The following is a 15,831-nucleotide window of genomic DNA, read 5'->3' as shown; positions in this document are numbered from 1 at the left end:
GCTATTACTTCAATAAGGAAACTAGATTTTGAACCAATATGACACATTTTTGCATCATGGAATAGTCTCTTGTAATCACCAATTAATTGAAATAGATCAATTTTTCCACTGTTTTATGTGTTTACTGTTTTTGTAGTGTTCTTCCCTGTCTACATGTTAGCATAAGTTTAATCCACAGAATAGTTACATGGAAAACATTGATTTATAAAGAATTATTTTAATTGAATGTCTTGAAATTTAAAAACCCCTCTTTAATTTAAATTCAAACATCCTGAATTTCAGTGCTTCCTTGGTAGTCTTTTTTTTCCATTCACCTTTTTTTTTACAGAATTGTAAAAGGTATCTTGATACCAGTATTCAAGTATCATATTTGATTTTCTTATAAGTAATTCTTACATGTTCTTTTCTTTTTTAGTAGGAGTAGGAATATTAAGGAATGAAAGAGAAAACTGCTTTATATTTTGAAAGACTTCTTATGACATGAAAGACTACACATGACACGGCAAATGTTCAATTAAGTTAATGAAGCATCTATTTTAAGCATATTTACTTATTATGCTTAGTGCACAGTCTGCCAGATGTTGAGAGGCTAAGCTAAACAAGAAGAGAACTGAAGATGTAACATAGTTATGTTACGTAATATAATATCTGCCGGAAAATAACCAAGCTCAGAAAGCACCAAGGACTCAGCATAAAGTAAACTAAACAGAAAGCATAAAATTTGGCTTCTAGTCCCTCGAGCATCCTCATTACTCTTCTTTGAACATTTTCCAGATTATCTGAATTCTTGAACTATGGACTCAGTACTAAAGATGAGTTGGCCAATGCCAAATAAGGTAGGACAGTGATTTCTGTGATTTGGAAATTATATTTCTGTTCATCCAGGTTAACATTTTCATATTAAATTGTTATCACTCTGTTGTCAAAGAAGCACACACATCCAATGTTCCAGCTACTCTCTATCCCACCTCCCAAAGGAAGAACAAGGTCAGGTAATTTTTGATGACTAAGAGAAGACTATCAGTCCTCTGTTGGTTTTTCCTCCAGCAACTTGGTCATTAACAAAACTGTCTCTGTACTTTTTGTAGCCACACTGATGATTCCTATCTTGCATCTAATAAATTGTTAATATAAACTCATTTTCAGAAGTACTTTTGCTATGCTAGTTATGTCCTGCCCGAAATCTATTAATTTAGATGCATTTCCTAAATGGAAAATTTGCCTTAATCTCTATTAAACATTAATCTCTGTAAGACATTATATCGTCCATTACTTTTGTCAAATAAGATCATTTTGAATTTGATTTTCATGTTCTAGAACATTAGTTATTCTATTCTATCCATGGATAAAGTTCATAAATAAATGGTGGCAGGAGCATGAGAATTTGTTTTTCCTTTTCAGGAAGCTGGGGTGGGCATGGCCTATACACGACACATACTGTATGGCCCGCAGGTCACCAGTTTGACACCCCTGATTTAGGAGGCACAGCTGTGACTAACATTAGGGCCAGCTTTTTTGACATTGGGCAAATAGCAATCTTAGGAGAGATAGGACTTAAGAGTAATGGTTTACGTTCTCTTTTTCCCCATGCATAATACCATTTACTATTAGTTTTATCCTAAGTTCACATGCGTAATACCATGTCCAATCATCCTCATTTCTGAAGGTTTCCTTCATATTCTTGAATCTGCATCTGAATGAATCAAGAGGGTATCTGCAGTTTTCCAAGTAACTTTAGGTAAAGTCATGGTCCCTTAATTGCTATTTGACTCAAGGTCTCATACTGGCACACTAAGGTTAAGATCCTAAATCAAACAGCAATTAAAATATTTTTTCTTTACCCAAATTGTTGGAAGATAATTAATATCATCTTATTAATTATTAATAATACACTAAAGAATTAATTATAATTGATAATACATTAATAATTAATAATCCAATTAATAATACATTAAATAATTAATAATCCAATTAAAATGTTGTCAGTTGTCCTAGGCCTTCGGAAGAGAAGAGAGAGCTCTCCGAGCAGGCTGCACGCAAAGATTCGGAATCGATTAAATTAAAAGTGTAATTGAAAAGAGATAAAATAGGGTGTTGCAGCAATAGCTGCAGAAATTCTACTTCATTTCTCTTTGCAACCAGCAACGATTCGGCCAAGCGGCCGCAGCTTCGTGACAATCCACCCAAAGCCAGCAGGCTTCCCTCCCTCCCCTCCCCTCCCCTCCCCACCTCGACCCCGCACCCCGCTTTCCCCCCAGTGCCACGTTCCAGACGATTGAGCGCTCCCGGCGGCTACCGACAACGCCCAGGCGAACTTTTCACGTCTTCGACGTTTCCTCCATCTGACCAATAAGGCGCCGATCGGCTTTTCCGTCTCGGCCTCGCCATTGGTTGAGCTCGGCTGCCAATCTTAGTGTCGTCGGAGGGCTGGGTTCAACGTGGCCGCCGGGTCAATCTAAAACGCGCGGGGCGGGGCCGCTTTCCAGGTTAGTATTGTCATCCTCACCCTCGTGTCGGCCCCGCCCAGCAGTCGCCGTCCTGCGCTCCCAGGCAGCGTTGGTTTACCTTGACAGGAGGAGACATGGCTCCTCGCAGGAGCCCCAAAAGCGGCAGCCCCAGTCCCGGAGCCCGGAGAGGTCAGTAAACAGCCGGTTCGTTGGGCCTCCAATAAGCAGCTGAATCGGACGTGGGGTTGGGGGGGTTGTAGCCAAGACCAGCGTCCCCCATCTTTCTTCCCTTTGCTTCCTGCATGGTTTTGCAGAGCCGAGGCTACTTGGGGGTTCCCACATCTGGGTCGCCCCTTCAGAAAACCGCGGGTTATTTATTTATATTTTATTTTGATGGCGCCACGATTTCGAAATTGGCGCTTTGGGTCTCCTTTTCATCCTCCTTTCCCACCCACCCCAATCGGCTGAATTTGCTCCTCTGACCAAAGGGGAAAATGGAAGTGGGACGAGACCTACAATTACAGAAGGAGAGAGTAAAATAGTAGAATGGGCCGAGGGAATTTCATTTTCTGCAGGGGTTCTCGCTACAGATGTTGAAAGGGCGCCTTGTTACCCTTCTACTTTGACCTCTTCCCTAAATGCACACAAAAGAGAGACAACAAATCGCTGAAATGAACAAAATGACAATAGAAATTCGACAAAAAGACAACACAGAATCTTACCAGATGTGGAATAGATGGTACAATTGGGTTAACCAAAAAAAATAATACTTAAAATTATAAATATTCATATTACAGTCAAATATATTATTCTTTAGCAATCTTGTTATTCCTTATTATTCCTTTAAAAAAATACTGGACATAAGTGTGAAATTAACAAGGGCAAGATTCATATAAATGAATATAGAAAATAATAGTTTGAAAGCTGTAGTTGCAATGCCAACAAGTAGGTTGGCAAATTTATGTTTGTTTTATTTTTGTCTTTAGTCTTTGTTTCGTATTTGTTTTGTCTTCTTTTTAATGTTAATAATCAATAAAGATTTTTTTTCTTTTTTAAAAAAGAGAGACAACACTAAGGGAGGAGCTTCACCTCGTTTCTCCCTCCGCGGTGCACTCCTTGCACACCTGTGTGGGGAAGGTTGCAGAACGTGGACGGTTGTGCAATGATGAGTTTTATCTGGTGGCCCAATCTTTTTCAATGCACATTACGGGGGAGAAGGGAGAGATTTATTGTCCAACGGATTTATGTAGATTTCTGTTGCAAGACTACCGTGGTATTTATATTTAAAAGTTAAAAAACGTGCTATGGCAGTTCTGCTGGCTGATCTTGTCTGCTGTTGGGAAACTAAGCTTGGGCTGGACCTGATTAGGATTTACATGGGGAGAAAAAAGAATTCTGGGGCTGTAAGCAGGAGAGGGAGGTTGAAAAACCTTCCCAAAGATTTAGAGATAATCCGCTTCTGTATTGTTTGCAGGAAAACCACACATTTGTACCAGGAATTATGCTTTTGTTGAGTTATCGTAACCTTTAATGTGGTCTGCAATTGCTGCTTTACAGGTGTGATGGAAATTAATCCAATAGTGAATATTAAGGACTGTTGTATTTCAACTTTCTCTTTCTTACCACAATTTTTAAAATTAATTTAGTTATATTTCTCTTTTTTTTAAAAAAAATTCTTTATTAACATTAAGAAAAATAAACAAATACCATTAAAACAGACAAAGACAAGAACAAAAACAAAACACAACTTATACAGACATAGATATAATCGTTTAGTTATATTTCTATGCCGCCCAACTCCCTAGGGACTCAGGGCAGCTCACAACAAAAATAAACATGGATCAATATAAAAACATTTCAATTTAAAATAATTGGAACCATCCATACACTCATGGGCTGACTTCGCTAGTAAACACACACATACACACTGTTCAATGGCCCCAGATGTGTTGCAAAAGCCAGGTCTTTATGGCCTTCTGGGGGGTCAATAAGGTGGAGGCAATGCTGATGTTAGGAGGTAACTGATTCCAGAGAGTTGGGGCAACCACAGAGAAGGCTCTCCCCCATGGACCCGGCAGCCAACACTGTTTAGCTGATGGGACCCAAAGAAGACCAACCCTGTGGGATCTAATCGACCACTGGGAGTTATGTGATAGAAGGCAGTCTCTAAGATACTCTGGCCCTGAGCCATATAGGGATTTAAAGGTAATAAAAAACACTTTGAACTGTGACTGGAGACCAATAGGAAGCCAGTGCAGTTCACAAAGAATTAGTGAAGTATGGGTGTATCTGGGTGCACCCACCACAGCTCCGCAGCTGCATTTTGGACCAACTGTAGTCTCTGAACACTCTTCAAAAGTAGTCCCAAGTAGAGTGCATTGAAATAATCTAGTTGTGAGGTGATAAGGCGTGAGTGACATGAGAAGAGTCTCTCGATCCAAGTAGGGTTGCAATTGATGCACTAGTTGAACCTGTGCAAAGGTTCCCCCTAGCTACAGCTGTCAGGTGTTGATCAGTTAGCTGTGTTGGCTGTGAGTCTAGGAGGACACCCAAATTGCGAACCCATTCTGAGTCTCTGTCCTCCCAGAACCAAGGAAGGACAGTTGACATAGTCCTTTGGAAGCAGTATCCAACAATATCTGGTCAGGGTTAAATTTAATGAGTCATCCGTGGCTTTTTTAAACCACCATAGTATTTTATTCAAATTGTAGTTGAGGCCAACAGAGCTTTAAATGAGGTATTTTTGCCCTTCAAAAGAATACTCTCTGCATTTTGCTCAGAATGCAAATTACTGGGTTGCTTTAGTTGTATTATTAACGTATAGTTCAATACTGTTATAATTATCTTAGCCTTCTTGATTTTCATTCTAGGTGTTTTGAACTTCTGTATGATGTGTTCAGAAACTTTATTTCCATTTTTTAATAGTCAAACCTTGTAAATATTCACGGCCTCCAGGCCTGCTAGCAAAGCCAAGTCTTCCCAGCCTTTTGGAAGGCCACTAGGGTGGGAACAGTACAGACATCGGGAGGGAGAAGTTGGTTCCATACAGTCGGGGCAGCCATAGATAAGACCCTCCCCCATGGTCCTGACAATCTGCATTGCTTAGTTGATGGGACCTGGAGAACGCCAACCCTGTGTGATCTTATTGCTCTCTGGGAGGTATGTGGCAGGAGACGGTCCCATAAATAGTCTGGTCCTAAGCCATGTAGGGCTTTATGTATAAAATGATGTATCATTGATATGTTTCATTGTCTAGAACAGTGGTTCTCAACTTTTCTAAGACCGCGACCCCTTAATACAGTTCCTCGTGTTGTGGTGACCCCCAACCATAAGTCTAGCGCCAATTTTCCCAACACAGCTTTGAGCTGATTGGCAGGAAGGTCAGAGAGACGCCCCCGCTGTAAATGCCTGATTGGTCGGATTGTAAAAATATGTTCCAAGATGCCATAATAGAAGCTTTAGTTCCTAATACCAGGAGAAATTTGTCTTTTCCCAGGGTCTCAGGCGACCCCCATGAAATGGTCATTTGACCCCCAAAGGGGTCCCGACCCCCAGGTTGAGAACCACTGGTCTAGAATGATATTCCAATTATGGAGATGCATTGTTTAAAAAAGATATCCCAATTTATGTTGGAAATATAAAAAGTTGCTTGGTTTTTGTACAAAAACACAGGAAACTTTGAACTTGATTACATTCAGAAGATTTTTAAAATTAATACACGGTTGACATCCATAGCTGTTATTTTTGATCTGATTGATAAGCAACATGGAATTTTGTCTTTATATATTGTTTTTACATATAATAACTGAAGCAAGATTATCTTATGCACAAAAGAAACATTCAACATTACCAACAATAGAGGAATGGATTGTTTGTTTATTTTATTTATTTATTTTTTCAAGTACGTATTTAATAATTATAACGTTATTTGAATACATAAGTATAACATTATTTGAATACATAAGATGGGTACAAATACAAGGGAACATTCAGACAGGGACGGTAGGCATGCTCATGCGCTTACGCATGCCTCTTATTGTGAAGTTAATGGGACTTGCTGTGGTGATCAGTTGACAGTGGTTTTAATGATTATAGAAAAATAGATTGTAGGTCATGGGAAAGAAGTTACATCTATTCGGTATCTGTAAAGAAAATTAGAAGCTGCTACTTTATTTTTCTTTTCTTTTTCCTGCATTTTATCTTTGTAATTTATAAACTTTAGGATTATTGGTCTAATTAATTTATTTTAATAGTCAAGTCTTATATCCATTAGCTTACATCCCTTGCTTTGCTCCCAATGTACTTTTGCTCTTTCAACTTTGTCAATCCTTTAGATTTCTTGCAAAATGTTTACAGGCTTACTGCTGAAGAGAAGAGAATGAGGGCCAGATTGTTTTACATCTCCTACTTCAATTTAAACCCGCTTCTTCGTTTTTATTAGCCTTTTACCTAGTAAGGAAATTTTTGTCCTCTCAAAACTTATGCAGAGTGTATGGAAATCTATGAAATACTCTTTATACAATAAGCAGTAAACTCTGGTTAATGATAATAGGTCAACTTTTAAGCAAACATTCAGGTTGGGGATTCTTCTATTTCTCCATACACTTGCTGAACAAGATTAGTGCTCTTTTAAAATTTCAAAACAGTAATAATATTGCAAAAACATTTAGTTCTGAAAATACTTCCTAGTATAATCTGGGTGAGAAATCTTAATTTTGTTGGAAATAAGATGATATTAATAATATTTTAATGATGTGTTGATATGTATGGCTTTTTTCTTTAATTTTAGTCGTTTATTTAAAAGTATGTCTTTTCCTCATTTTTTTGCATTAGAAGCTTATACAGATTTTTAATCGTTATCAAATATTTTTTTGTGTGACTGGGACTTCAAATCTAGCCTTAATAATGTTTTCTCAGTAATTAGTAAAAAGATTCTTTTATTTTCATTATGATTATTATAATCAAGCTTGACTATAGGGAGATTTTATCTTTCACTTATTTAGAATACCGTACATGTTTTGAAAGAAGTATATATGCAAAGTATAGCCTTAAATTGGTTTTTCCATAGTAAGAGTAGTTTAATACAATCCATCTTGCAGAACATTCAAGTTTCTATGTACCGTAATTTCTCATCCATTTTTATTGTGTGCACGTCTAGTCCTCGGTGGTACCAAGAGATTACTCAGTGGTAATCTCCTTACCCATAGTTTATCTTACCCGCTTATTCAAGTATAATGCAAAGCCAGAAATAAATAAATCTTTAAAATAGTTTGTAGGAAGAAAACAGAATTTATCTTTGCCTTTCTTAGATGTTTCTTTTTTACGCCAAGATAGACTGGGATGCTCCCACTGCAATTCTGCTCTTTGATTTAAAGAGGTTTCTCTTAATGGAATAGGGAAGAGGGAAATGATTTCTCCTTGCCATGTTCATAAAGAGTTCAAGTCCTGCCTTAGCCATGAAAGCTAACTGGGTGACTCTGGTTCAGTCACTCTCTTTCAGGCCACTCCACCTCACAGGGTTGTTGTTGTGGGGAGAGGAGGAAGAAGATATATTGGATGTGTTCATTGTCCTTGGTTGTTTATAAAAAATAGCAAAGGTGGGATACAAATAAATAAAAGTAAGTGTAGTATTGGATAGCATTTGCATGCCTTATTTTAGCCATTGAACATAATCTTTTCTTGGTTCTAATTATCTACATTTTTATTAACATTGTGGGATGGAAGAGACACTATGAATATGTTCTCAATAAGTGAGCAGATTTATACAGAGTATAAGAAAATGATTCTTCAGGTAATTGGCTAGTACAAATTTCATTCATTTTGTTGAATTTGTATACTGCCTAACTCCCAGTGACTGAGCAATTCATACAAAAATATGAAAATGATAAAAAGAATGCAGCAGTAGAAGGAAAATTAAGAACAAAACAAAACTCAAAGATTACCAAACTGGATAGTAGCAAAACAGACATCATCTTTTCAGAAGGGGCTGCACCCAACTTTGAAAAGGGTCCACACCCATCATAGCAAGAGTCTGAGCAAAGCCAGGTCTTAAGGCTTCTGAAACACTAGTAAGATGGCAGCCACCTAGATCTTAAAGGAAAACCTCATTCCAAAGGACCGGTTCATTGTCATGCCACCCAGCCCTCTTAAATCTACATTGATTCTTTATACCTTCTCATATTTTAAAATTTCAAAAAGACTCATGAGATTGATGTTTTACATGGATCTGTGTACAAGTTCTTTTGAATGCTCACTAAATTAATTCCGTATTATAATAAAGCCACATAAAAAGTTCATTACAAAATAAAGATTTCCCCCGAAGACCACTGTCTTCTCAGTAACTTTCAAAACAGCTTGCATCAAAATAGTACAATTACTATTATTTTATATAATTTTTACCAAGGATTTTTTTCTAAAAAAAGTATTAGAGTGCTGAAAGGTGTAGTATATCTCCTGCTACATATACATTTGGGGTAGTCTGGTATTCAGTGACAGTGTAAAAATAATAAATGTGCATTTACCATTCCCTATGGATTTTAGAATAGATTACTGTTAAATTATTGTAAACCTCTTATTAAAACTGATGATCCTCTCTTTTTATTTTAATCATTCAGCTTTCCATTCTACCCTAGAAGCAAATCTTACATAAGGAGCTGTTTACAAAAGGAAAGCCAGCTCTGCCCTTTCTGAATGCCAATAATACTTGCTTCCATCTCTTTTATTGCAAATTGGATAAAAGTTCAGAAAAACTTGAGTAATTGTAGAACAGATAAAAAGAGCTTTAAATGATAATTTTCCTCCTAGAAACTTGCAACAAGGAAGTAAACTAGATAGGAAAGAAGAACATCACATTGAAAACGATAGAGAATAGCACCAGACTAACTAGGTCAGTTAGCATATGAACATTTTGTGAACTGAAAGCCTACCTCTATAGTTACATTAAATATACTATATTTACTCTTTAAGTTTTTAATAGTTGTATTACTTGACTTTATATAGCTTTGTATCTTGCCTTTAAAGGTAGCAGTGCAGGCCTACCTTCACTTTAATCCTAGGTATTAGAGTAGGACTAAGTATTGTGCTACTTCAAAATTTATTTATCATAATTACTTTATGTGTGTTTATATATACATATACATATATACAATACGTCACAGAAGTGAGTACATCCCTTCACATTTTGTAAGCATTTAATATATCTTTTCATGTGACAACATAGAAGAAATGACACTTGGCTATAATGTAAAGTAGTGAGTATTCAGCTTTTATAACAGTGTAAATGTGCTGTTCCTCAAAATAACACAAGACACAGCCATTAATGTCTAAACTGATAGCAACAAAAGTCAATACACCCCAGGAAATAGTGTTCAAATAGGGGTCCCTGTAGCTGTTTTCCCTCTCTGGTGTCAAGTGACTCATTAGTGGAACAAGGTCTCAGGTGTGAAGAGGGAGCAGGTGTGTTAAATTTGATGTTATCACTTTCACTCTCTCATACTGACCACTGGAAGTTCAACATAGCACCTCATGGCAATGAGTTTTCTGACGATCGGAAAAAACAAATTGTTGATGTATATAAACATAGCTTAGGTTATAAGAAGACCCTGAAACTGAGCTGCAGCATGGGGGCCAAGACCATATCAGGACAGGTTCTGCTCCAGAGAGGCCTCACCATGGGTGACCAAAGAAGTTAAGTGCCTGTGCTCAGCATCCAGAGATTTGCTTTGGGAAATAGACATATGAGCACTGCCATCATTGCTGCAGAGGATGAATGGCTGGGGGTCAGCCTGTCAGTGCTCAGACCATATGCCACATGCTCCATCAACTTGGTCTGCAAGGTTGTTGTCCCAGCAGGAAGCCTCTTCTAAAGTTGATGCACAAGAAAGCTCACAAACAGATTGCTGCAGACAAGCAGACTAAGGACATGGATTTATGGAACCATGTTCTTTGGTCCAGTGAGATCAAATAAACTTATTTGGTTCAGATGGTGTCAAGCATGTGTGGCGGCAACCAAATAAATCATACAAAGAGTACAGTCAAGAGTATGGTCAAGAATGGTGGTGGGAATGTCATGGTCTGGGGTTGCATGAGTGCTGCCGGCGCTGGAGAGCTACAGCTAATTGAGGGAACCATGAATGACAACATGTACTGTGACATACCGAAGCAGAACATAATGCCCTCCCTTAAGAGACTGGGCTGCAGTGATAATGACCCCAAACATACCTCCAAAACCACTGCCTTGCTAAAGAAACTGAAGGTAAGGGTGATGGATTGGCCAAGCCTGTCTCCAGACCTAAACACTGTTAAGCCTCTGTGGGACATCCTGAAATGAAAGGTGGATGTGCGCAAGATCTCTAACATCCACCAGCTCCTTGGCGTCATGGAGGAGTGGAAAAGTATTCCAGTGGCAACCTGTGTAGCTCTGATAAACTCTATGTCAAAGAGGCTTAAGGCAGTGCTGGAAAATAATGGTCACCACCCAAAATATTGACACTTTGGACCTCATTTGGACATTATCACTTAGGGGCGTACTTGTTTTTTTTGCCAGCAATTAATGACTGTATTTTGTGTTATTTTGAGGGGACAGCATATTTGCACCGTTATACAAGCTGCATAGTCACTACTTTAAATTGTAGCCAAGTGTCATTTCCTCAGAGTTGTCACATGAAAATATTTACAAAATGTGAGGGAATGTAGTCAGTTCTGTGACATACTGTATACACAGAGAGAGGGGGGAGAGGGGGAGGAGATATATATATCACATATCACTGATTTGTGGCTCAGTGTGATACAACTGTTGAGTCAATAAACCTCAGTTCAATTAATAATGGTTTAGGTATATTTTGAAACACAATTTTGAAAATATAAGCCAAATGATAAATCAGATATGGATGCTTATAGATGCCTTCTAAAGTTGATTTTTTTCACATAGTGGGACTATAGTTATACATTCGTAAGGGAAACGTATTTGTTTGGGGTTCCTAAAATCCATATTTCTTACAATATTTAAGGCATAAAGGTGTAAAAGACATACCCGTAAAATAAAGAAGTGCAGTATGTGACAGAAGAAAGAAGTCCTGCCCCCCACCCGCGTTGCCTACTATGCAATTGAAATGGCTCTTCGACTTTTCTTTTAGAGACAGTTCTAAGAAATACTTATTCTTATTTTTATAATGTTAGAATTTTAAACAGTGCTGCATCTTAAACGTCATTTGTTGGATTCTTCATTGTAGGTTTTTTATGCCTTGAAGTTTTCCTTACATCAAGGTGATTGTTTCCCGATGAACATCATAAACTGGTAAAGTGAGATAAGACTGGAGTATAAGCACTTATTTTGTAACCACATTTATAGGCTGACTTGATGCATGAAAAGCTTTTGTTTTAATTTTTTTTGTAATTTTTTAAAAAAAAACTAGGGCTGGAAAATCCTTCAGATCCACAGATTTAACTTTTGAAAATTGAAGATTTACCTGTGGAAAAGTTGAATACAGTGTTCCCTTGATTTTCGCGGGTTCGAACTTCGCGAAAAGTCTATACCACGGTTTTTCAAAAATATTAATTAAAAAATACTTTGCGGTTTTTTTTTCTATACCACAGTTTTTCCCGCCCGATGACATCATATGTCATTGCCAAACTTTCATCCAACTTTAATAAATATTTTTTTTTAATAAACTTTAATAAATAAACATGGTGAGCAATGATCTAAATGGTTGCTAAGGGAATGGAAAATTGCACTTTAGGGGTTTAAAGTGTTAAGGGAAGGCTTGTGATACTGTTCATAGCCAAAAATAGTGTATTTACTTCCGCATCTCTACTTCGTGGAAATTCAACTTTCGTGGGCAGTCTCGGAACGCATCCCCCGCGAAAATCGAGGGAACACTGTAGTTTTATAAAGAGAGTTCTGTTATGTCAGATCAGATCATTGGTTTATCTACTGACAGCGACTCTGTGTAAACCTTATCTTTGATAATTTTTAACTGCAATTGATGGTATTTAAATGTTATTAAACTTACCATTTTATTATTATTTACTTTCAAATTAATTTAATAATACTTACAATAAATACATTCATTTTATAAATACATTTTAATTCATTTTTAGATGTCCAATTAACTTAGTCCTCAACTCCAGATAGCAAATTATATTTTGATTTTTCAGCCCTGGGGAGAATTGTTGTGTGATCTCTTCATTTTAAAGCCATCTTATAATAGTTATATTATGAACTTGCTCATTTATATTGCTTGGATTGCTAAGCATCTAACTGGTTTTTAAAATGCTTCTAGCTTCTAATTTAAAAAATACTTAAAGAGTGGTGTGATTGTAGAATAGTCATTTTCTCTGAATTCAGGAAACATCTAACTATAGTTTTGCTCTAACAAGTATTCATTTTAATAATAGTTATGTGCTGATTAAGTTCATATTTGAGATCTGAAACTATAATAGAGGCCTTATTTGTAGATCTTCTCTATATTAAAGTATTTCTTAAATGTACATTCCTAAGAGGAACTTCACTCTAATAAAGTTTACAATTTCTTCACTTAGGTGATAGAGGATGATTTAGTAATATTCATTCATGAAGCATGTTGCACCTTCCGTATATGCACACTTTTTTTTTCTTGTCATATTAAAAAATCACTATGATATATTAGGCACTTTAATGTGATTGGACAGACTTTATGTTGGGCAAAAGTCAAAGCCAAATGCTGCTTGTGCAACATTTCCCTCCTCTTAAACATGTACAGTATTTGGAAATAACTGACCAGGCAGGATTGGATTTGGAATTTAGGTTATTAGCTAGAAATTGCAATAGTGGAAAAGTAATTAAAATTGTGATAGCGATAAAATAGGATTAATTGCTTTTCTATTTTACAAGTCACAACATTGTTATTATTTATTGTTTATTTTTTCAAGTGAGTTAGAGATATAAATCTTTATTGGGAACATTCAGCCACATAGATGATACAAAAAAGTACTAAAGCATAAATGATTAATTTAAGATTTAAGATTAATCTTTCTCTTTCTTACCTGTCCCATTGATTAACAGTGACCCTTCATAATAACTAGCATTTATCTGAGTTGTGACAAATGTCCACCAACTAAAATGGGATACAAAAAGTTCATAAATCATAGGAACCTCATAGATTGTGTTTTTATACAGAGGATATCCAGATAATTCATTGCAATTTATGATAGCTAACTATTCAAATATAATTGCATTTATTTTTATCCAATCTTTATTACTTTTTAATAAAGTACTCAAGGCAGCAAACATACATAATACTCCTTCCTTCTCCTAATTTCTCCATATCAGGTGCCCTTGAGTTGGGCTGAATTCCATATCTGGCTTCCATGCCTAAAGTTGGATTAAAACCTACAGTGTCCTGGTTTCTAGGTCAGCACCTTAACCACTACACCAAACTGGTTCTACCACACAATGTAATATCATGCATTGTGTAGGTGGATCATTCCTTACAACTCATCAAACGAAGATTTTTGTTACAGAATTTTTAGCAATGAAGAGGGGGGGGGGGGTTTAAAATGGAAGCAAATTAACTTTAAGATTATATCAGCATATCAGTTTGGCTACTATTTAAAGATTATTAAACAACATTTTAAAAGCCTTTTTTTAAAAAAAAAAAAGTCTTTATTTTGGAACATATATAGGATTTTTCTGACTATAAGATGAACTGGAGTATAAGACGCACCAAGATTTCAAAGAGGTAAACAAGAAAAAAAGTTTTTGTCCTCCCTAGTCACACAGAGCACTCTGTTCCCAAACCGATTGTGAGTCTCATTTTTGTGAAAAACAGGCCCAGTGTGCAGTGTGCTCCTGGGGACTGCAGGGGGAGCAAAAATGTGATGGGCGGGAGGTTTGGGAAGGGAAAGCAGGCCCATTTTTCGCAAAACATGGTGTGCAGATGATTTGGGAGGCCAGCAGAATGTTCCTGGGGGCTGGGAAGAGCCTTTGCAAAAAACAGGCCCGTTTTCCATCCTGTTACCCCGATGCATTTTTGCCCCACCCGGTCCCACTGTGCAGGCCTCCCAAACCCTCTGCATGCCCCACTTTTGTGAAAAATTGGCCTGTTTTTGGCAAAAATGGGATGTGCAGGGTGGCGTTTTGGCTGTATTCAGTGTATAAGATGCACCAATATTTCTACCCTCTTTTTTGGAGGGTGGAAAAGTGTGTTTTACACTCTGAAAAGTACGGTATTTTTAATATGTATTAACTAGTTACAGGAAAGAATTTATATGGATAGATTTGCTGTGTTAACAAATTCCTTAGGCTTACAGGTAGATCGTCAGTTCAAATAATACAATATTCAATTTAGCTCATATTGTAAATTTATATCAGGTCATGGAGACAAAACTTAAGTTAATGCTAGGTACTGTTAAGGGTTCTGCTTGTTCAACTGAAATTATTTACATCCGTTAATTAATTAATTAATTAATTAATTAATTAATTAATTAGATTTGTATGCCGCCCCTCTCCGCAGATTACGGCCGGCTTTTAATATTCATGTGTTCAAAATGGAGAAAGGGAGGATTCTGTCAGAAAAAAGCTACAAATTTAAAAAAAGAAGAGCCTCATTCTTAGTGCAAAATTTGATGAAATTCAATTACCAGTATATGCATGTGATCATAGCAATGTTAAAATAGGGTGAGATGTTGGATTGCTTTCTATAACTACCTTATGACCTCATTAACAATAAGTTTAATTTATTGAATTCTTTTTATTCTTTAATATTTCATTAATATACATCTAAAACATGATGTTTTTTTTAAAAAAATGTCTTTTTCCATAAAATTCAAATGTTAAATTCTTTAGGTAAGTAAGGAAGTGCCACAAAACTAAACATTTGCATATCATAAATGATGTTGTAGAACCAGACAGTATACAGAAGAAAAAATAAAGATAAAAACATACTTTTCCTTATACCTATTTTGTAATCCCCCCCCCCCTACACTGGAGTTTAAAAACTATGTTGTTACCTTTCAAAAAATTTAAGGAAAGGTTTTAGATTTTTTTTTTAAAAAGCTAACTAGTTCTACAACTGGAAAATTTTGAAAATGCCTTGCCTACTAGACCAGTGTTTTTCAACCAGTGTGCCGCAGCACACTAGTGTGCCATGAGACATGGTCAGGTGTGCTGTGGGGAAATTAAACATGGGTCCTCAAACTACAGCTCACATGCCAGATACAGCCGACGGAGGGCATTTATCAGCCCGCTGCCAGCTGCCTCCATCCGAACATAAACATTCCCCTCACAATCCCTCCAGCTATCAACGACAAGAAGAGTGGAGGCACAGGGAATGCTCACTGACCAATCACCTTCTAGGATTCATCCCAACCACTAGCGATGAACCAATAGTAAGCCACCTATATCCAC

General features: G+C 36.8%; 1 protein-coding gene across 1 annotated transcript in view; it reads left to right on the top strand.

The window, feature by feature from the left end:
• The first annotated feature begins 2,415 nt into the window (after positions 1–2,415).
• Positions 2,416–15,831, top strand: part of ASPH (aspartate beta-hydroxylase) — a 115,975-nt gene continuing 102,559 nt past the window's right edge. Inside the window, exon 1 of the mRNA XM_070747812.1 lies at positions 2,416–2,636. Coding sequence (XP_070603913.1) covers positions 2,582–2,636 — 55 coding nt within the window. The 5' untranslated portion in view covers positions 2,416–2,581. The remainder of the gene's footprint in view (positions 2,637–15,831) is intronic.

This window comes from Erythrolamprus reginae, chromosome 3 (assembly GCF_031021105.1).
Source record: "Erythrolamprus reginae isolate rEryReg1 chromosome 3, rEryReg1.hap1, whole genome shotgun sequence".
Taxonomy (NCBI): Eukaryota; Metazoa; Chordata; class Lepidosauria; order Squamata; family Dipsadidae; genus Erythrolamprus; species Erythrolamprus reginae.
This window is presented reverse-complemented; position numbering and strand designations above follow the sequence as displayed.